This window comes from Oryctolagus cuniculus, chromosome 1, assembly GCF_964237555.1.
Source record: "Oryctolagus cuniculus chromosome 1, mOryCun1.1, whole genome shotgun sequence".
In the NCBI taxonomy this organism is placed as follows: Eukaryota; Metazoa; Chordata; class Mammalia; order Lagomorpha; family Leporidae; genus Oryctolagus; species Oryctolagus cuniculus.
Window position 1 is genome coordinate 4,574,994 of NC_091432.1, and position 21,107 is coordinate 4,596,100.

At 70.5% G+C, this 21,107-nt stretch overlaps 3 protein-coding genes across 4 annotated transcripts; 2 read left to right on the forward strand and 1 right to left on the reverse strand.

The window, feature by feature from the left end:
• Nucleotides 1-2,562: 2,562 nt before the first annotated feature.
• CDK2AP2 (cyclin dependent kinase 2 associated protein 2) lies at nucleotides 2,563-7,320 on the forward strand. The gene is made up of 5 exons (XM_070066776.1): nucleotides 2,563-3,252; nucleotides 3,506-3,606; nucleotides 3,946-4,078; nucleotides 4,771-6,238; nucleotides 7,202-7,320. Exons 1-4 carry the CDS (start codon nucleotides 3,171-3,173, stop codon nucleotides 4,836-4,838), a joined length of 384 nt encoding a protein of 127 aa, XP_069922877.1. The 5' UTR covers nucleotides 2,563-3,170; the 3' UTR covers nucleotides 4,839-6,238; nucleotides 7,202-7,320.
• On the forward strand, nucleotides 6,486-16,689 carry PITPNM1 (phosphatidylinositol transfer protein membrane associated 1). Its single transcript, XM_070066357.1, has 24 exons — nucleotides 6,486-6,607; nucleotides 7,202-7,320; nucleotides 8,426-8,640; nucleotides 8,722-8,843; nucleotides 8,982-9,206; nucleotides 10,295-10,621; nucleotides 10,793-10,888; nucleotides 11,069-11,176; nucleotides 11,404-11,465; nucleotides 11,550-11,800; nucleotides 12,007-12,196; nucleotides 12,274-12,381; nucleotides 12,582-12,739; nucleotides 12,815-13,017; nucleotides 13,233-13,403; nucleotides 13,807-13,971; nucleotides 14,080-14,228; nucleotides 14,326-14,436; nucleotides 14,659-14,775; nucleotides 14,860-15,008; nucleotides 15,082-15,231; nucleotides 15,313-15,496; nucleotides 15,622-15,750; nucleotides 16,219-16,689. The coding sequence occupies exons 1-24, from the start codon at nucleotides 6,571-6,573 to the stop codon at nucleotides 16,480-16,482; spliced, it is 3,810 nt and encodes a 1,269-aa protein (XP_069922458.1). The 5' UTR covers nucleotides 6,486-6,570; the 3' UTR covers nucleotides 16,483-16,689.
• Nucleotides 16,690-16,968: 279 nt separating this feature from the next.
• AIP (aryl hydrocarbon receptor interacting protein) lies at nucleotides 16,969-21,107 on the reverse strand. Of its 2 annotated transcripts, none has more exons than XM_070066674.1 (6): nucleotides 20,865-21,107; nucleotides 19,249-19,428; nucleotides 18,263-18,451; nucleotides 17,993-18,169; nucleotides 17,506-17,639; nucleotides 16,969-17,288 (listed from the first exon to the last, which is right to left on the reverse strand). In XM_070066674.1, the coding sequence occupies exons 1-6, from the start codon at nucleotides 20,961-20,963 to the stop codon at nucleotides 17,216-17,218; spliced, it is 852 nt and encodes a 283-aa protein (XP_069922775.1). In that variant the 5' UTR covers nucleotides 20,964-21,107; the 3' UTR covers nucleotides 16,969-17,215. The 2 variants fall into 2 exon arrangements, with proteins under 2 accessions (XP_069922775.1, XP_069922758.1); XM_070066657.1 differs by having other exon boundaries at nucleotides 17,498-17,639.

A 21,107-nucleotide genomic window follows, 5' to 3' on the forward strand; every position in this document is an offset into this window, starting at 1 on the left:
GCCGCGGCTGGCGCACTGCGGCCGGCGCACCGCGCTGATCCGATGGCAGGAGCCAGGTGCTTCTCCTGGTCTCCCATGGGGTGCAGGGCCCAAGCACCTGGGCCATCCTCCACTGCCCTCCCTGGCCACAGCAGAGGGCTGGCCTGGAAGAGGGGCAACCGGGACAGAATCCGGCGCCCCAACCGGGACTAGAACCTGGTGTGCCGGCGCCGCTAGGCGGAGGATTAGCCTAGTGAGCCGCGGCGCCAGCCTGTTTTTTGCTTTTTATCGGAGGTTTTCCCAAAAGTGAGTTGAGGGGGTTGGGGCTGGTGTTGTGGTGTAGCAGGTGGAGCGGGCCTGCCGCACCACCAGCATCCCATCCTGTATGGGAGCCCCGGCTGCTCCACTTCCCATCCAGCTCCCTGCTGTGGCCTGGGAAAGCAGCAGTAGACGGCCAAGTCCTTGGGCCCCTGCACCCAAGAGGGAGAGCTGGAAAAAGCTCCTGGCTCCTGGCTTCAGTCTGCTCTAGTCCTGTCTGTTGTGGCCATCTGGGGGAGTAAGCCACCAGATGGTAGAAATCTCTTATGCTCTTGCTCTCCCTCTCCCTCTTCCTCTTTTAGGTGACTAAATAAAAATTAATTTTTTTATTTACTTGAGAGGTAGAGTTACAGAGAGAGAGAGAGAGAGAGAGAGGTCTTCCACTGCTGGTTCACTCCCCAGATGGCCACATTGGCCGGAGCTGCCCTTTTCTGCCAGTACTCCAGTGGCTTGAGCTCTCACACTTGCGGACCTCTGCCCCTGACAGTCCCTCTCCTGAGTGCCGCCTCGCAGCTCAGCTCCCACTGACGGGGTAGGCCTAGCAGTTAGCAGAAGCCCGATCCTGGATCTGAGTTCTTGGGATCAATTTCTGGCTCTGAATCCCAACTCCCAGGGAAGCCCTGGATGGCTCAAGTACCTGGGTCCCTGCCATCCCAACGAGGGACCTGGGCCGTCCCCGCTCCCAGCTTCAGCCCAGCCAAATCCCAGCCATGGTGGGCACTTGGGGCATGCGCCAGTGGGCAGGGCACTCGTCTGACTCTCTCTCTCTCTCTCTCTCTCTCTCTCTCCTCCCAAGATTTATTTGAGAGGTAGTTACAGACAGTGAGAGGGAGACAGAGAGAAAGGTCTTCCAGCTGGTGGTTCACTCCCCAGATGGCCTCAAGGGCCAGGGCTGGGCCAGGCAGAAGCCAGAAGCCTGGAACTCCATCTGGGTCACCCACGTGGGTGGCAGGGATCCAACACTTGGACCATCATCCACTGTCTCCCCAGGGACATTAGCAGGGAGCCGGACTGGAAACGCAGAGCAGGGGCTTGAACCAGCTCTCCCATGGGATGCTGGCATCACCGGCAGCTATGCCAACGCCAGCCTTTCTCTCTGCCTCTTGAACAATGAACTTTAAACATTTTTTTTTGGGGGGACAGGCAGAGTGGACAGTGAGAGAGAGACAGAGAGAAAGGTCTTCCTTCCATTGGTTCACCTTCCAATGGCCGCTGTGGCTGGTGCACCGTGCTGATCTGAAGCCAGGAGCCAGGTGCTTCTCCTGGTCTCCCATGGGGTGCAGGGCCCAAGCACTTGGGTCATCCTCCACTGCACTCCTGGGCCACAGCAGAGAGCTGGCCTGGAAGAGGGGCAACCAGGACAGAATCCGGCGCCCCGACCGGGATTAGAACCCGGGGTGCCGGCGCCGCAGGCGGAGTATTAGCCTAGTGAGCCACGGCGCTGGCCTACTTTAAACATTTTAAAGCGCCACCTGCGACGTCAGCAGATGGTCCCTCCCTCCACGTTCCAGTCTCCACTTTGACCCCCATCTTATTGCCTTGCAAGCCTCTGCTGTCTCCCAGAGGACCGAGGCCAGGCCCCGCCATTCTGGAACCTCCGTGCTGGCATGGCGGAAGGGAGTTAGGAAATGTTTGTTGGACAAATGAACGAATGAATGAATGCATGAATGACTACGTTCTGGGATGAAGCTCTACAGAGCGTGAGGGGCAGAGGCTGTCGGGAGAGCGCCCTCGGTGCCTGGGCGGGGGCGGCTCTGAGCGCCAGGGTCGTGGGGACTGGACGGGGGTGGGGTCTCCGCGGGGCAAGAGAGGCCCAAGTGGCAGGCATCACTTAGTCCGCACACCCACCCTGAGATGGCCACTCTCCCCATTTGACAGCTGGGGAAACTGAGGGACGCCGAGGCGTGCGCCTTGCCCGGGGTGGGGGGAAGATCACCAGGGCATGGGGGCGGTGCTGAGGTTCCAACACGGGGGACCCCAGCCGGGGCTCGCGTCCATGACCCGTGTGGCCCAGCGCGGCACCCAGCAAGCACTCCCACCGACTGTGCAGACGCCGCCGCGGGCCGGAGCTGGGCTCCAGGGTCTCGGAGGCCGCGGGCGGCTCTAGCTCCGCCCCGAACCCGAGTGCCAGCCAATCCAGAGCCGGAGCACCGGGGGCGGGCGTGGCCGGCGCCCGTTGCCATGGCAACAAGCGGAGGCCGCGGGCGCGCGCGTGCGCAGACCGTGGAGCGGGTGTTGAACCGGCGAAAGGTGACGTAAAAGCGCGCGGGGTGGAGCGCGGGGCTCGGGACGTCGAAGCCCTGCGTCCTCCGGCACCCGGAGCGCAGGGAGGGCGCGCGAGGCGGCGGCGGCGGCGGCGGCCCCAGCCCCAGCCGGACCGGGCCCGGGAGGCGCGGAGCCGACGAGCGAAGCAGCGCCGAGCGCACCGCGCGGCCGGCGCCCCGCCTGGGCCAGGCCCGCTCGGCGCGAACCGCGACGGTCCGGACCCTGGCCCGGGCTCCCGAGGCCCCGCCCTCCTCGGGCCTCGGGACTAATCGGATTGAGAGCGCGCCGGCTCGGGCCGCGAACTCGCCAATTGCGGAGGGCGGCGGCCACCGCCCAATCCGGAGCAGACAGGTGCGAGGTCCGGAAGACGGCGGCCAATCGGCGGCCGTTGCGGCCTGCGGGGGCGGGGCCCGGCCGGTAAGGAGGCTCGAGTGACGTCTCCGCGCGCCAATCGGGAGTGAGGAGCGGCCGTGCCCGCCCGCCCTTCCGGCCGGAGCGCTCTTTACCAGGGGCGTGCAGCCCGCCTGCCAATCAGAGCGCGGCTGGGCGCCCGGCAGCCAACCCCGGAGGAGCGGCCGGCCGGCGTCCGCCGCACCCAGGAGCCGGGGATGTCCTACAAGCCCATCGCCCCCGCCCCCAGCAGTACCCCTGGCTCCAGCACGCCTGGGCCGGGCACGCCGGTCCCCACAGGTGAGGCTCCAGCTGCAGCCCTGCCCGCCTGCCTGGGCGACCGAGGTCCGCGGCGCTGGGCCCGCTGCCTCCCCGCGCGGGGCCTCAGTTTGCTGGCCCGTGGAGTGGGCGTGCCCACGTAGGGCGCGTGGGTGGGGTCCGTGCCCGAAGTTGGTGCGCGTGGAAGGAAGCATCCTCCCGCGGGTCTGGGGCTTGGACAGCTGGGGGGCGGCGTCCCCGCCCGCGCTGACCTCTGCCCCGCGCCTGGTTGCAGCCGGAAGTGTCCCGTCCCCGTCGGGCTCGGTGCCGGGAGCCGCTGCCCCTTTCAGACCGCTGTTTAACGACTTCGGACCGCCGTCCATGGGCTACGTGCAGGTGGGTGGCCAGGGGCTTGGGGGGGCCCGCGCTTACTGCCCTGGGTCGCCTTTTTTTTTTTTTTTTTTTTTAATTCGAGAGGCAGACAGAACAGTGAGCGCCCATCTACGGGGTCACTCCCCAGCTGCCCGCAGCCGCCAGGTGTGCCCGGCTGAAGTCGAGCTGGGGACTCGAGGCAGGCCTCCCCGCTGCATGGCAGGGACCCGGCTGCTTGCCTGCACCTGCCGCCTCTCGGGGAGGGGGCGTCTGCGGCAGGGGGCTGCACGCGAACCCAGCCTGAGTGGGACGTGGGCATCTCAGCCAGGCCAAATGTCCGGCCCCTCTCGTCTCCTGCGCTAGGCGATGAAGCCCCCCGGCGCCCAGGGCTCGCAGAGCACCTACACGGACCTGCTGTCGGTGATCGAAGAGATGGGGAAGGAGATCCGGCCCACCTACGCGGGCAGCAAGAGCGCCATGGAGCGGCTGAAGCGAGGTGAGCGAGCCGAGCGAGCCCGGCCCCTGATGTGTGAGGCAGAGAGGCCGGGGCTGGACCAGGGCTGGGGGCACCACCAGACAGAGCCAGCCCCTCTTCCACCTGTGCCCTGGGGGGGGCGGAGACCCTGCCTGTCACCTCCCGGTCCCCAACCCCGCCCCTGGGCTGTGGAGACCCTGCCTGTCACCTCCCCGTCCCCACCCCCGCCCCGCCCTGGGGCTGTGGAGACCCTGCCTGTCACCTCCCTGTCCTCACCCCCGCCCCTGGGCTGTGGAGACCCTGCCTGTCACCTCCCTGTCCTCACCCCCACCCAGGGGCTGGACCAGGGCTGGGGGCACCACCCAGACAGCCAGCCCCTCTTCCACCTGTGCCCTGGGGGGGGCGGAGACCCTGCCTGTCACCTCCCCGTCCACACCCCCCACCCCGCCCCGGGGCTGGACCAGGGCGTCACCACCCAGACAGAGCCAGCCCCTCTTGCACCTGTGCCCTGGGGGGGGGCGGAGACCCTGCCTGTCACCTCCCCGTCCCCACCCCCGGCCCCGGGGCTGTGGAGACCCTGCCTGTCACCTCCCCGTCCCCACCCCCGGCCCCGGGGCTGTGGAGACCCTGCCTGTCACCTCCCCGTCCCCACCCCCCCGCCCCGGGCTGTGGAGACCCTGCCTGTCACCTCCCCGTCCCCACCCCCCCGCCAGGCATCATCCACGCCCGGGCCCTGGTCAGAGAGTGCCTGGCGGAGACAGAGCGGAACGCCCGCACGTAACGGACCTCTCCGGCCACTGCAGCGCGCCTGCTTCTCCCTGGCCCTCGCCCCGAGCTGCACTTCCGGCCTGGGCTTCCTTCCGGGTCCCACGGTGGGTGCCCGCCAGGGCCCCTGGGTGGCTCTCGCTGCAGCCGGCAGCGGGCAGCACTGCCCCGGGCCCCTTCCCCTGCGGGAGCAGCACGGCCACTGGGAGCGCCTCCCGCCACGACCGGCCCCCAGCGAGGAACCCACTGCCGATTCTCGCACCCAGCTTTTCTCCTTGCCCCCGGCCGCCGCCTCCCCCGAAGGCCTGGCGCCTCCCGCCTTGTCTCCCGGGCCGTAGCCACTCTTTTTCTTGGTGTGTCTTTTGCTAACTATGCCCTTTTTATAAAAATAAAAGATGATTTGGAGTTGTTCTCTCAGCGCCGAGCCGGTCTGGGTCTGGGTCGGGGTCGGGGTCGGGGTGGGTCGGGCTGGGAGAGGGGCAGAGCAGGTGCGGGGAGCGGGGAGGCCGCCCGGACCCGGGCCCTCTGCCCTCGCCCCGGGCTTGGCGGACCCCGCTGACCTTCGCGTGCCACCACCAGGGGGCAGCGCAGGGCCTTGGCCGCCTCCACGCTGGAGGCGCGGGCCCTGCCGAGCCTGGAGGGCGCTTCCTGGGGCGGGGGAAACCGCGCCCTTACCTGCGTGAGCGCCCGGCCCTGGAGGGCTCCGAACCAGGACCCCGCCCGAGACGGACACAGGTGTGGGGGAGGGCACGCCACTGCTGCTCCCTCCCCCAGCACCCGGGCAGGGCTCCAGGGGAGATTCCAGCGTCGGGAGACCCGGCCCATCCCTGCGCTGACACTGCCCCGGGGTCTAAGGGCAGACCTTGGGACACGCTCAGCGGCTAGCCCAAGGCCCTGGGGTGGCAGCAGTGGCAGAGTGACCGTAGGCCTGGGGCCCCGGTACCCCAGCTGCGGTGGAGGCGAGTCCGGAGCCACCGGCTTCCGCCCAGACCCTGGCCCGCGTTCCCGGGAAGCAGAGCGAGGAGCCGGCCTTGCCAGGCTCCGCCCCTCGTGGCCCCCCGGGAGGGCGGGGCGCACCAAAGGAACCCAGGGTCTCAGGGGACTCGGAGCCGCACCGGAAAGAACCGGCACTCGGGGAAAGGCCTCTGTCCCGCGGCCTGCCCTCCGCCGCCCAGGGCGGGGCTGCGCGGACCCCGCCGGCCGGGCCCAGGAAGGGGGCGGGGCGGCGGCGGTGACGCGGCGGGGAGGGGCAGCAGGGGCGCGGGCGGGCGGGCCGGCCGGGAGAAAGGTCGGGGCCATGGGCCCGCGCTGCACCTCCAGAGGGGCCGGCCTCCGCTGGAACCCGAGGCCGGGGCTGGGGGCGCTCCGGGCTCTGGCCCGCAGGCCGGCCGCCCCCGCATGAGCCCTAAACTGGAGGTAAGCGGTTGGCTGGCGAGCCAAGGCGCAGCAGGGGACGGGGACGCCTGGGCGCAGGGGGAAGTGGGGACAGCCGGGCCTCTCGCCCGCTCGCTGGCGGGGGGGATGGAGGTGGAGGTGGCGGCGAGGGTGGGGGGCGGGGTGCCCGCGGCAGAACCTTGGTGCCTGGTTAGGTCGCAGGTGGGCGGAGCGGTCTCCTGGGGCCGGAGCCCGCGCGATCCCTAGTGGAGCACCCTGGCTTCAGTCCTAGGGGGTCAGCCCTGGGGGAGGAGGATGGACCAGGACAGAGCGCGGGGCGGGGGTCCTGGAGGGATGCTGGCCGGGGGGAGTACATGATTGGCTGCCTGCCGGGCTGTCCGGTTTTGGCAGGTGGGTTCGGGTGCGGCGCGCGGCGGCGGGGGGGGGGGGGCAGTGTCAGAGATGCTGGGGCGCACGGGCGCGCTCTGGCGAGGGCCAGAGGCAAGGTTTCGGTGGACGTCCGGCAGCGGGGGGACGCGGGACCGGACAGACCTGGGAGAGGGGTCCAGGGGGCGGGTCCCCGGGGGGCTGGTCTTGGAGGGCGGGCCCGGAAGGAGGGGCTCGGGGGCTCCTAGGGGCGCGGCCCCGGAGGGATGCCGTTTCCAGGGCGCTAAGGACGAGGCCCCGGCGAGAGAGGGGAGACTGGCCGGACCCTTGCCCGCTGGCCCGTGCCCGCGGCTCCGAGGGGGGCCCGCGTCAGCGCGCGGTTGCCATGGCGACGGGCGGGCGGGGGGCGGGGGCTGCGCGGAAAGGAGGTCAGCGCCGAGCGGGGCTGCGGCTCCGGCCCCCGGCGGCGCGGGTGGCAGCGCTGGGCTCGCCTCCGCCTCGCCCGCGGCGGGCCCGGGCATGGGGTCCCGCAGCCCGAGCCCTCGGGCCGGCGCGCAGGGCTCGGGGCCGCGCGCCGCCGCCGCCCCGCACTGACGGCCGCGCCGTGCCCTGCGCCAGGCGGAGCGGAGGCCGCGCGCGGCCCGCCGGGCGCCGTCAGGATGCTCATCAAGGAGTACCACATCCTGCTGCCCATGAGCCTGGACGAATACCAGGTGGCCCAGCTGTACATGATTCAGGTGAGGGCGAAGGGGAGGCGCGCCGCGGGGGGCGGGATAGGCCGGGGGCGGGAGGGGGGAGAGGCCGGCCCGACCCCGGCCAGAGAGGTGCGGGGCCTGAAAGGGGCTGGGGCCCCGGGGAGCAGAGGCCCCTGCTCCGGTGCGGGAGGGGCTGGGGTAAGGGCTTCGGGCAAAGGGGCAGGGAGGCCGAGGGGCGCCCCCACCCGCAGTGCCCACCCCACTCCGCCCACGTCTGATCCCCTGTAATCCTCCAAGCTGTAGTCCCCTGGGGAGGCAGCAAGGAAGGGGGGGGCCGGTGGGGACGGGGTCTAGAGCACCAAGCCCCACAGCTGGGACAGGCGCGCGCCGCAGGGACCCCAGGCTGAGGGAGGGGTCAGCACTTAGTTGGAGAAGAGTGGGCCTGGGCAGTTCCAGATCTGCCCCCCAGAACGGGGGGGTCAGAGACCAGAGGTTCTCGGGGTTGAATGGGCCAGGTTTGGCCTCCAGAGCCCTAGACGGTCGGGCTGTGAGGACGCTCTCAAGCTATGAGGGCTGCGGCAGGAGCTGGGGCTGGGGTCCCGGGAGGCAGGGGCCGGGTCGGGTGCCCCAGAGCTGGGGTCTCGGCTCGTCTCCTTTGATCCTGCCACCCTGAGCACCCTGGCAGGCAGCCCGCCAGCCGCCCTCCCCTGCCTCCAGTCCTTCCCCCCGCCCTGGCCGTGTCCACAGGGGGGTCCGGTTGTCATCTCGGCCAGGCCTTCCCCATCGCCAAAACCGCCATCCCTACCTCGTCACCCCTCTCCGTTCTGTTTCCCGTGGCGCTTACCAGCCCCTGCCATTGCTCTTTGCGCCCCGAGAAGGTAGCCTTTGTTCTGCTCATCAGCCCTATCACGATCGTCCCGATCAATGGCTGGAGTGGAAGACACTGCCCCTTGCATGCGGGGTTGCAGAACCCCACAGGGGACCAGGGACCCGGCCATGCCCTTGACCCTGATCGCAGGGAGCCAGGGTCGCTTCAGGGAGTTGGAAAGGCCGTGCCGGGGGCCAGGCCCAAGCGGTGGGGGGTTTGGGGGGCTCCTGGAGCTGAGCTGGGGCTGAGCTCGCTGCTATGCTGTGCCCTGGGCTGCAGAAAAAGAGCCGGGAGGAGTCTAGTGGTGAGGGCAGCGGCGTGGAGATCCTGGCCAACCGACCCTACACGGATGGGCCCGGAGGCAGCGGGCAGTACACGCACAAGGTGTACCATGTGGGCTCCCACATCCCAGGCTGGTTCCGGGCGCTGCTGCCCAAGGCCGCCCTGCAGGTGGAGGAGGAGTCATGGAACGCGTACCCCTACACGCGGACACGGTGAGCACGCAGCGAGGGCGTGGGGCGGGCAGTGGGGAGCATGCCCGGTGGGCACACGAGTGACCCTTGCCCTCGGCCCAGGTACACCTGCCCCTTCGTGGAGAAGTTCTCCATTGAAATCGAGACCTATTACCTACCCGACGGCGGGCAGCAGCCGAACGTGTTCAACCTGAGCGGGGCTGAGAGAAGACAGCGCATCCTGGGTGAGGCCTGGAGCCCCCCTGCCACCCCCTCCCCCGGGCGCAGCTCCCCACGGGCCTCAGCTTCCTCTCTGGGAACCCCTGGGGGAGACAGGGGCTGGAAGGGGCAGGCGTTGTTCAGTGCCTGCTGGGACCCCGCAGACACCATCGACATCGTGCGGGATGCCGTGGCCCCGGGCGAGTACAAGGCGGAAGAGGACCCTCGGCTGTACCGCTCGGTGAAGACAGGCCGGGGGCCGCTGGCGGACGACTGGGCGCGGACGGCAGCCCAGACGGGGCCGCTCATGTGCGCCTACAAGCTGTGCAAGGTGGAATTCCGTTACTGGGGCATGCAGGCCAAGATCGAGCAGTTTATCCACGACGTCGGTGAGCACCCGCCCCACCCCCAGCCCGACGAGGTGGGGGATGGCACAGCCGGGCGGGGCTGGAGGTGCCGGAGCGGTGAGGTGGCGGGGAAGCCAGTGACACTCACTCCGAGGTCCTCATTGGCACCCTGGGTCAGAGACGCTGCCGGTCCCAAAGACCCCGTGGCCGCCGCAGGAGGGACCCGGGCCCGGACGCGGGCTGAGGCCGCGACTCCCAGGTCATTCTCCCTGGTGTCCGGCAGCCCCCGTGGACACCCCTCCCCTAAGCCAGACCCCACAGCTCCTGGGGCAGCCCCGCCCCCTCCCCGGTGGGGGGAGCCAGCAGCCTGGTCTCTGACGCACCCCCTGGCCATGGCGGCACCTTTGTTCGTCTTCCGTGCACGGGGGAGGCTCAGCGCGGACCGGGGGCCTCCACGCATCAGTTTCAGGGCCGGGGCTGCTTTCGAACTCCCGGCCGCCTGCAGGGTCGGGACCACCGAGGAGGTGCCCAGGCTCTGCCTTGTACCGAGAAAACTACCAAAAAGGCCCCCGCGAGAAGAGTACACCACGCACCTGTCCAACTGCCCGTGCACTCAGAGCTGTTTCCTTCCCGGAGCTGATAACGGCAGCATTACTGCTTTGTTTATTTTAACACAAGATATTTAAAAGTTTCCTTATTTCTCTGCTGGAGATGAAAATATCCCAGACCGGGTATCATCTTTCACTCAACTTCCTTCGAGTGCCAGCAGTTCCATTAACTATTAACACCCTCCGTGACTGGCAGCAACTTCATTAACTGTTAACACTTTAATTGACTGTTAACTCCTCAGATGTCCACAGGAACGCAGCGCAAAGCAAGCAAGAACCAGCCCTGGTCCCGGCTTGTGGAGTGATGCCAGGGCAGCGCTCAGAATCAGGGTGTCCAGGGAGAGCCGAGGCAGTGGGCAGCGAGGAGGCAGGAGGACAGATGCCCCAGTTTCCACTCGTGTCCCCTGGGGGCACTGGCCCACTTCGAGGCTCTGGTGGGGGGTGTGCCCAGGGGACCACTGCCTGACCTCCAGGGGAAGCGGGGTGGGGGGAGGCCCGGCTCTCACGCCCGGGCGCCCGCAGGTCTGCGCCGCGTGATGCTGCGGGCCCACCGCCAAGCCTGGTGCTGGCAGGACGAGTGGACGGAGCTCAGCATGGCCGACATCCGGGCGCTGGAGGAGGAGACCGCGCGCATGCTGGCCCAGCGCATGGCCAAGTGCAACACGGGCAGTGAGGGGCTTGAGGCCCAGCCCCCCGGGAAACCCAGCGCGGAGGCTCGCCCCGGGGCTGGCCACGCGGCCACTCCAGATGGGCCCGCCGCGGCCCCCGGCCCCGACGCCTCGCCGGACACCAGCTTCGGCAAGCAGTGGTCATCGTCCTCCCGCTCCTCCTACTCGTCCCAGCACGGGGGTGAGGCCAGGGCCGTAGCCGGGGTGGGGCTGGGGGGGAGTGGAGGGGCGGGCCGGGGGGGGGCAGGGACGGGGCCGGGGGCACGGGGCGGGGCCGGGGGGGCCCTGGACTCGGGCCGGGCCGGAGCGACCCTCCTGGCCGGGCTCGGGCTGAGGCGCAGCCGCCCCGCAGGGGGCGTGTCTCCACAGAGCTTGTCCGAGTGGCGCATGCAGAATATCGCCCGCGACTCCGAGAACAGCTCCGAGGACGAGTTCTTCGACGCCCACGGTGGGCACTGAGGCCCTGGGGCCCAGGCTCGGGGAGGGGGCGGGGCCTTGGGTAGTTCCGCCCCCTGGAACAGCCCCACCCCTAGAAGGCTGCTGGGTCCTTCGGTCGCTCCGCCCCCAGAAGTCTGCTGGGGGCGGGGCCTTGGGTCGCCCCGCCCCTGACGCGGCCCCGCCCCCTCAGAGGGTTTCTCGGACAGTGACGAGGTCTTCCCCAAGGAAATGACCAAGTGGAACTCCAATGACTTCATCGACGCCTTCGCCTCGCCCTCGGAGGCTGAGGGGGCGCCAGGTAAGGAGCGTGCCTCGGACGCCATGCGGCCGGCGGGGACCCTGGCATTCTAAGAGGGCGCCGGGCTGGGCCGTCAGAGCCAGGGGCCAGGGGCTCCTTCCAGGTCTCCCACGCGGGCGCAGGGGCCCGGGCACTTGGGTCATCTCCGCTGCTTTCCCAGGGCACTAGCAGGGGACTGGGGCGGCTGAGGCTCTCCGCTCCCCTCACCGGCTCCCCCTGCCCCACAGAGCCTGGAACCGAGGCCACTAAAGGCCTGGAGGATGGGACCCGCGCACCCCGGGACTCAGAGGCAAGCACACCCGCCCCGCGGACGCCCTGCCCGCCCGCTGGCCCCGCCGCCGCCTGACAGCCCGGCACCCCGGTGCACCCCCAGGGCCCCGATGGAGCCAGGGAGCTGGGCGCCGAGGCCTGCGCGGTGCACGCCCTCTTCCTCATCCTGCACAGTGGTAACATCCTGGACTCGGGCCCTGGAGACGCCAGCTCCAAGCAGGCCGACGTGCAGACCCTGAGCTCGGCCTTCGAGGCCGTCACCCGCGTCCACTTCCCGGAGGCCCTGGGCCACGTGGCGCTGCGGCTGGTGCCCTGCCCGCCCATCTGCGCCACCGCCTACGCGCTCGTCTCCAAGTACTGGCCAGCGGACGCCCGGGGGCCCGTGGGGGGAGGGGGAGCCCCACCCCGGCTCAGCGCTCACCGTGGTGGCGCCTGTTTCTAATCAAGTGCTCTTGGGCGCTGATGCTCCCCACAGCAGTCCCACGGGGCTGGGGGCTTGGGTGGCAGTGGTGGGGCTACAGGATGCCCCCCACCTGCCTGTCACGCCCCTCCTCCTGCAGCCTGAGCCCCTACAGCCACGATGGGGACAGCCTGTCCCGCTCCCAGGACCACATCCCGCTGGCCGCCCTGCCGCTGCTGGCCACCTCCTCCTCCCGCTACCAGGGCGCCGTGGCCACCGTCATCGCCCGCACCAACCAGGCCTACGCAGCCTTCCTGCGCTCGGCTGAGGGCGCTGGCTTCTGCGGGCAGGTCAGGGGCTGGGGACGCTCCCTGGACACTCCCGGCCGCCATGGCCAGGCCTGGGCGGTGACAGGTGTCTCTCCCAGGTGGTGCTGATCGGAGACGGTGTGGGCGGCATCCTGGGCTTCGACGCGCTCTGCCACAGCGCCGGCACCGGCACCGGGAGCCGGGGCAGCAGCCGCCGGGGCAGCATGGTCAGTGTGGCCGCGCCCAGCCTCCTCGGGAGGGGGTGTCGCTGTCCGCCTTGGGTCTCTGCCCCCTGGATTCTCCTGTGGCCTGTGTAGCCCCTGCTTCCCGAGGGGCTGACCCCTGCCCACCCCATCCTCTCTCCTCGCTCCCACTGAGTAGGAATGGGACGTCCGGGCCTAAGGTTTCCGCCCCCTGTTCCATCCAGAACAATGAGCTGCTCTCCCCGGAGCTGGGCCCGGTGCGGGACCCACTGGCCGATGGGGTGGAGGGGCTGGGTCGGGCCAGCCCGGAGCCCTCCACCCTGCCTGCCCAGCGCACGCCCAGCGGCATGGCCCGTCCTGAGCCCGAGGGCGCTCAGAACAGGTGAGAGTGGCCTCGCCCCTGCCCCGGCCGCAGGCCCCGGGAGGCGGCCGCCCTGAGCGCCCCTCTGCCCCGCAGCCTGCAGGCAGCCCCTGCTGTCGCCTCCGGGGAGCCCCGCCGGGCAAGCACAGCCTCCTGCCCAGCTGCTGCCGGCCCCGAGGCGCCCGACGGCCCCACCGGCGCTGCCCGCCTTGACTTCAAGGTCTCCGGCTTCTTTCTCTTCGGCTCCCCACTGGGCCTGGTGCTGGCTCTGCGCAAGACCGTGATGCCCGCCTTGGAGGGTGAGCCTGGGGGCCCCTCTCCCCGGCTCCCCTTGCCTGTCCCCTCCCAGATGCCCCCCACGAGATGCTCCCCGAGATGGGGGTCAGCGGGCACCAGGAGTGTGTCATCCTGAGCCGAAGGCTCCCATCGCTTCTTGGCCGGAGCAGCGGGAGGAGCCTGTCACTGGCCGCCGCCCCCAGACTGACTCCTCCCACCCCATCTCCTGGGTGCCCAGTGGCCCAGATGCGGCCGGCCTGCGAGCAGATCTACAACCTCTTCCACGCCGCTGACCCCTGCGCCTCCCGCCTGGAGCCTCTGCTGGCCCCCAAGTTCCAGGCCATCGCCCCACTGGCTGTGCCCCGTTACCAAAAGTTTCCCCTGGGAGACGGCTCGTCCCTGCTGCTGGGTATGCCCCCAGGCAAGGCAGAGGGGACGGGGAAGGAGGCGGGTGCTAGTTCCCGCAGTGTGGGTGCCCTCTGGATCCCTCGGAGCCCCTGAGCTGTGTCCAGGCCCCGGGGCAGCCGTGGGGGCTCAGCCAGACTGCCACGCGGGCATCGGGGCGGCCGTGAGCGGGTGGTCGCTGTGTCTGGGGCTCCAGGTGCACTTGCCTGTGGGCCCCCTGGTCTGTCCCCCGGCCCCCGAGACCAGTGGGGCTGTGTGGGGACAGGTGTGCGTGTGGGGTGCTGCCTCCTGGGGTGAGCCAAGGTGGAGACAGCGCCCCCCCACTTCCACTCAGCTGAGACCCGTGGGGGTGGAGGGAGGCGGGCAGGGGTGCAGGGCCCGCTGCTGAGCTCGCGGCGCCCCGCCAGCCGACACTCTGCAGGCACACTCGGGCCTCTTCCTGGAGGAGCTGGACGCGCTGGTGCCCTCGACGCCCACCTCGGCCGGCGGAAGCTTCTGGAAGGGCAGCGAGTTAGGCGCTGAGCCCCCCGCCCAGCCAGCGGCCCCCAGCACCACCACGGAGGTGGTTAAGAGTAAGACGGGTGCCGGCCTGGGGGGAGCGGGCTCACTCCCACCGCCCAGCCCCGCGTGCAGCAGTCCTGCACAGGCGGGCAGACCCTGACTGACGGCCCCGTGTGCAGTCCTGGAGCGCTGGTGGGGGACCAAGCGCATCGACTACTCGCTGTACTGCCCCGAGGCGCTCACCGCCTTCCCCACCGTCACCCTGCCCCACCTCTTCCACGCCAGCTACTGGGAGTCGGCCGACGTGGTGGCCTTCATCCTGCGCCAGGTGGGCCTGCGGAGGGGTCCCCGGCGCCCAGGGCGGCGCAGCGCCCATCAGCTCCGGCCCGCCCCCGTCACACGGCCTCGCCCCGTGTGCCCCACAGGTAATTGAGAAGGAGCGGCCGCAGCTGGCGGAGTGCGAGGAGCCGTCGGTCTACAGCCCGGCCTTCCCCCGGGAGAAGTGGCAGCGCAAACGCACGCAGGTCAAGATCCGGGTGCGTGTCCTGCCCCTGCGCCCGCCCCCAGGAGCCGCGCCCCGCAGCTGCGGGTCTGGAACCAGAACCGCTGTCCACACACAGGCACCCATGATCCCAGGGGCCGGGTCCCCAAACGTCTCCCCCAGGCCCGTTCCGCGGGGTGGGCGCCGGGGAGCCCCTCCAGCGCCGCCTCCCCCTTCTGTCCGGGCCGCACGCACTCACCCTGTCTCCTGCCTCCAGAACGTCACTTCCAACCACCGCGCAAGCGACACGGTGGTGTGCGAGGGCCGCCCCCAGGTGCTCAGCGGCCGCTTCATGTACGGGCCCTTGGACGTGGTCACGCTCACCGGGGAGAAGGTCAGGAGCCCGAGGCCCTGCTCCCCCTCTGTCTGCCCTGGCGCAGCGCCGGCTGCCTATGGACCTCCCCGCCCGCCCCCGCAGGTGGACGTCTACATCATGACGCAGCCGCTGTCGGGCAAGTGGATCCACTTCGGCACCGAGGTCACCAACAGCTCGGGCCGCCTCACCTTCCCCGTGGCCCCCGAGCGTGCGCTGGGCATCGGCGTCTACCCCGTGCGCATGGTGGTCAGGTGAGCTCCGGAGGGCTGGGGACAGGCTGGGGCCGGCCACGCCCCGGGCCACTCACGGCCCCATGGACTACAGGGGCGACCACACGTACGCCGAGTGCTGCCTGACGGTCGTGGCCCGTGGCACAGAGGCCGTGGTCTTCAGCATCGACGGCTCCTTCACGGCCAGCGTCTCCATCATGGGCAGCGACCCCAAGGTGCGCGCCGGCGCCGTGGATGTGGTCAGGTAGGAGCCGCCACCCTGCTCGCCGCCGAGGCCCGCGGCGCCCGTGTGGCCGGCGGCGCTGACCCAAACCGTGCTCCGCAGGCACTGGCAGGACGCCGGCTACCTGATCCTATACGTGACGGGCCGGCCGGACATGCAGAAGCACCGCGTGGTGGCCTGGCTGTCCCAGCACAACTTCCCCCACGGCGTCGTCTCCTTCTGCGACGGCCTCAGCCATGACCCGCTGCGCCAGAAGGCCATGTTCCTGCAGAGCCTGGTGCAGGAGGTGTGCGGGGGGGGGGGGGGGGGCAGACCCTGGGGCACGGCAGGGGGCTCCGCGGTGCTGGGCACCCAGCCCTGACCGGCTGGGACCCTGTTTCTGTCTCCACCTGCCCGGCCTCCCCACCACAGGTGGAACTGAATATCGTGGCCGGCTATGGGTCTCCCAAAGATGTGGCTGTGTACGCGGCGCTGGGCCTGTCCCCAAGCCAGACCTACATCGTGGGACGCGCGGTGCGGAAGCTGCAGGCACAGTGTCAGGTGAGGGCCCAGGGAGTGAGGGGAGCCAGGCCCTGCCAGGGCCGAGCAGCCTGCACCCGAGGCCGTGAGGACCACTGCGCCCGTGCAGGGCCTCGGGGACCCTGGGTTCCTCCTAGGACGGGCTCGCGGCCATCCTGGCCCAGCCAGGCTGACCTGGGCGGTGACCCAGGCCAGGGCACGCCAGGCACACTCCCCCACTCTCACGGCCTGACGGTGGCCTTGACCTCAGCAACCTGTAAAATCCCAGCCACGGGCACAAAGCAAGGGCCTGCCAGATACCGGCAGAAAGACCCCATTCCCAGACGGGAAGACTGAGGCCCGAGGGAGGCAGACGTGGTAGTGAAGCCAGGACACCCTGGGCTCCCTGCGTACCCAACGGCCTCAGGGTGGGCTGTGCTGGGCCTGCCAGAGACCCCACCCCGCTGCAGGAGCCTGCGTGGACCTCACCCCTGCCCGCTCTGCCCACAGTTCCTGTCGGACGGCTACGTGGCCCACCTGGGCCAGCTGGAGGCGGGCGCCCACGCCCACGCGGCCCCAGGACCGCCGCGGGCAGCCTTGGCCAAGAGCAGCTACGGCGTGGCTGCGCCCGTGGACTTCCTCCGGAAGCAGAGCCAGCTGCTGCGCTCCAGGGGCCCCAGCCAGGCGGAGCGCGAGGGCCCGGGGACCCCGCCCACCGCCCTGGCCCGCAGCAAAGCCCGGAGCGTCAGCCTCAAGCTGGACAGTGAAGAGTGAACAGGACCCCGCCCTTCGCCAAAGCACACCAGGGCTGCGGGGGGGGGGGGGGGGGAGGGGGCGCGCCCCTGCACCTGTGTCTGCCCCTTGGTGTTACTTCCCTTTTGTGGGGGACCCAGCCCCGGGGGAGCGAGGAGGGAGTGGGTGAGGGCCCAGCGGCTTCTCCCGTGTGTGTAGACCCACGAAATAAACACCGCCTGCAGCCCACTGCACTGCCCACCCGCCCGGCCCCGCAGGGAGGGAAGGGGGGGTGGGAGAGGGGCCGCGCCCACCCAGGGGCACCGGCCAGACCTGGCTTCTCCGTGGCGCCAAGGCAGGGCGGGAGGGCTGCCCTGGGAGATGAGCCGCCTGCTTCTGCTGCCCCGTCCCCCCCAGGCCACACTTCCTTTGTGACACAGCTCGCCCTCGGCACGTCCCCAGGGGGGCACCCGAGACCCCTGGTGCTACCCAAGCACAAGGAGATGAGCACAGCCGGGCAGGCGCAGGCAGCGATAAATAAGGCCTTTATATACAGAGACGTGGCCGGGGCGGGGCGGGGGAGGGCAGGGGGTGGGGCGGGGCGGCCGGGGCGGGGCGTGCAGGGCGGCCGGCGGGCGGCGGTCAGTGAGAGAAGATGCCCCGGAAGCGGGCCTTGTCCTCCTCGTCCTTCTGCCGGATGCGCGCCTCCAGGGCCCGCAGCTCCCGGCTCACCACGGGCGCCAGGGCCGGGTCCAGCTCCAGCACCTTGGCGAAGTCAGCCTGGGCCTCCTGCGCGTTCCACACGGCCGCGTGGGCCTTGCCCCGCTTGAAGTAGGCCTTGACGTTGTCTGCAAGGCACAGGGGTGGGCGGCAGGCCGGCAGGGGCGTGAGTGGGGGCCCAGCAGCGCCCAGCCCCCCCCACCTCCTGGCGCCATGGGCCACCAGGGAGCCGAGACAGGCCGTCGGCGTGGGGGCATTTGGAGTGCAGCACGGGTGCTGAGCGCCAGTGGCGCCCCCTCCCGCGGGACCCCTCCCCCGGGCCGCGCCCAGCGCTCACCGTCGTACTTGCTGAGGATGGAGGAGCAGTGGTCCAGCACCTCGTAGTACTCCTCGGCCACCAGCTTGCACTGGCAGTAGTTCAGCAGCAGCGGCGTGATCTGCTGGTCCAGCTCGATCCAGTCGGGGGAGCCAGGCTGCTCCTGGGGCGGCGGGGAGCGGCGCTGGGACCCGGGACCCAGCCGGCCTGGCCTCCCCGGGCGCACCACGCCCCCCAGCCCGGCCTCCCCAGGTGAGCCAGGTGAGCCACGTGGCCATGGCGGCCCCTTTCCCAGCCCGGCCTCCCCGGGCGAGCCACGCAGCCACGGCGGCCCCTGCCCAGCCTCCCGGTGAGCCACGTGACCACGGTGGCCCCTGGCCTCCCCGGGTGAGCCACGCAGCCACGGCGGCCCCTGCCCAGCCTCCCAGTGAGCCACGTGACCACGGTGGCCCCTGGCCTCCCCGGGTGAGCCACGCAGCCACAGTGGCCCCTGCCCAGCCTCCCGGAGAGCCGCACCTTCATCTGCAGGTTCTTGAGGCAGGCGATGGCGTCGTAGTACTTGGCGGCCGCCTCCTTCACCTGCCCCTCGCGGTACAGCCGGTTGCCCTCCTGGTGGATGCGCGGCACGGCCTTGGCCTTCTCCTCATCCGTCATCGCCCACGGGTCCTGCTGGTACGTGCCGGGGCTCTCCACCTGCGGGCGGAGCCGAGTCACGGCGGCCGGCCGGGCCCGGGGGCGCTCTCCCCACCCCGGGAGCTCGGGCAGGGCGGCGGGCGGCGGCCTCACCTTGAGCAGCTCGAAGTGGAAGACGAGGGGCCGCGGGCTGTGCTGCAGGGCGTCCAGGTCGGCGTGGCCCAGGGAGCTGTGCTCGTGCATCTGCGCCATGCCGCAGCAGTGCCGCTGGCCCTCCAGGGGGTCCTTGCCCGCCGCGATGTTGCGGAGGCTCTTGGCCACCAGGGGGTACAGGACCACGTGCTGCGGGGGGCGAGTGCGTGCTGGCCACTCCCTCACTGCCCGCCCCAGCCCGCCCCGGCCCGCCCCGCCACAGCAGTCCCCAGCTCCGCTACACTCTGGGCCCCACACGGTGCTCACCCCGCCCCGCCCCTGCCTGAGCAGTGGGGGCCATTCTTACCTCCCCACCCCCCAGGGTGAGGCCCACCTGCCCCAGCCCACCCTGGTCAAGGCCTACCCCAGACCCGGGCATGTGGGACCCAGCCAGCCACCCTCCACCCAGAAAAGCTGCAGGCGTGACAACGCCCCCACCCCTGCAGGCGTGACGGCAACACCCCCACCCTGGCTGCCTGTGGGGTCCTCCCACAGACCCCTCCCCAGTGTCGGCTCTGGGCTGGCCCACGCTGGCCATTTGCAAGCTGGAGGTATTGAGGCCAGACCACTGCCCCGCGTAGCTTAGGAGCAGACAGAAGACCGCATCCCAGCCCTGCAGGGCACGAATGTTATAGGACCCAGAGAGGGGTTCGAGCCAATCACTGGCAGTCAGGGAGGGCCCCCTGGGGGTGGTGACTGGGGAGTTAGCTTTGAAGCAGGAGGAAGGATGTTGGCTAAGGCGAGGATGGAGAGGACGGGCAGAGAGGCCGAGAGGAGGACAGGCCGGACTCTGGAGGGCACGTGAGCAGCCCCAGCCCCTGTCTCTGCTGCCCCTGCCACGGGCCGTTTGCATCTGAGACTGGTGGGCAGGAGAGGCGGTCGGGGGCCGGGTCTGGGGAGGGCGTGTGTGCACGTGCGTGTGCAGCCCGGCGGGCGGCTGCACCGACCTTGGTGTCGCACAGGAACTGGGCGGTCTCGCCCTCCCGCATGCTGCGCACGATCGTCTCCCACACGGGCAGCTTGAACTTCTTGCCGATGATGAGCTCCATGGGCTTGCCGCGGGCCCGGCTGTCGTCCAGCACCGTGCCCTCGCGGTCGCTGTGCAGGGTCCGGTAGTGGAACGTGGCCTGCGGGCCACACGCGTGCTCATGAGGGCAAAGCCGGCCCCGAAGCACAAGGCCAGCCCCCAGCCCCCAGCCGGGCGTCACCCTGCGAGCCGGGGCTGGTGGGCGGCCCGCATCCGGCTCTGACCCTCCCTTCGTAGCTAACGGCGCCTACTATGTGCTCGCTCTGTGCTACCCCCCCGAACACTGCAGTGGACAAGGCAGGCAGAAGTCCCAGTGGCCATGGGACTGGCAGAGGGAGGAGGGCCGGGTCAGGCGGGGCCAGGTGCTGTGGATCAGAACACAGAACACGGCAGGGGCGAGAGGCGGCGAGGCCAGTGGGCGGGCGCCGCGGGGCCCCGGGGTCAGCGGGGACGGCTCCCACCCGGCCTCTAGGCGGCGGGCAGGACCCTGGGTTTTACCCAGTGGCTTGGGGATGTGGGTTTGTTGGCCGGGCTGGGGAGAGACCGTGGGAGGGCAAAGGCAGGGGCCTCGGGAGACCGGGGACAGGTGGCCTGGACCAACGCCGGGTCGGCAGGCGGAGGCGAGCGGCCAGGCCTGGCGTGGCCAGTGAGAGACACGGGGCTCTGGCCGGAGCAGGCCACGGGCAGCAGGAAGCGGCCGGCCATGCGGCTGCGAGCCGAGAAGGCAGGCGGGGAGGCTGGAGAGGACGTTCCGGGGTGAGTTCAGACAGCAAAGAGGAAGTGGGCAGGGGAGCCGGCGTGGTCACCGCCCGCACGCGCACGCTGCCGCCGCCCTGACCCGGGTTTCCACTCAGCAGCCCGGGACAGCAGCGGCGCCCACTCGCGTGGCGGGAACAGGCGTGGGCGGCCCCCCACCGACCCCGCTTCCACCGCTCCTCTCGCGCTGCGCCTTCGGGCCTGGGCCTCCCGGGCCCACCCCGCACCCCCTCTGCTCGCGGGGCACTGGCCCTGCACCGGCACCGGCGCCGAGGTGGGAGGTGGTCGAGGGCAGAAGGCCGGGGTCAGGGGAGCCCGAGGAAGCTGCGAGGGTCCTTACGACCCCGCGCCCCTGGAGCCCCTGGAGCCCCTGGAGCACCGGGAAGCTCCCGGCCCTGGCTTCCACAGGACCCGGCGTGGCCTGTGTTTCCGTCCAGAAAACAGCGTGGCCACAAAGGCCCGGGACCACTCCCGGGGGGGCCCGGGTTGCCCCTAACTCTGCTCTGCCTGAGCGCTGAGGTCAAACCCCCCACAACATGGGTGTCGCTGAGTGACGGCCGCCCCGGCCAATGCAGCCACAAGGCCGGGCCGGGAGGTGGGACAGACGCGACCGGATTCACCCCCCACTTAAATTCAGACCAATCAGCGTCGAGCTCCGCACGTGAGCGGCTGGAGCACCGGCCGCTGCCATCTGGGCATGCGCAACCTCTCGCCTCAGGCCTCCTCCCGCCTCGCATGCGCACCGCGCCGCAGTGGGACACGGGAGGGGTCGCCACGAACCTTGGTTCCATCCTGATAGTCGGGTAATTCTCCCCGGCCCTCCTGGATCACGCGCTTTTGGATTCCGTCCTCCCGGAGTCTTGCGATGATATCCGCCATCCTCCTTCCCCACGGCTGTCTTTCGGCAACTTCCGGACTCGTTCGGTAGCTTCCGGACCTGCTTTCGGCGACTCCTTAAAGCCTCGGCGGCTTCCGAGCTAGCGCCATTTTGACTGAGGGCAGAAGCCAAACGAGGGCTGACCG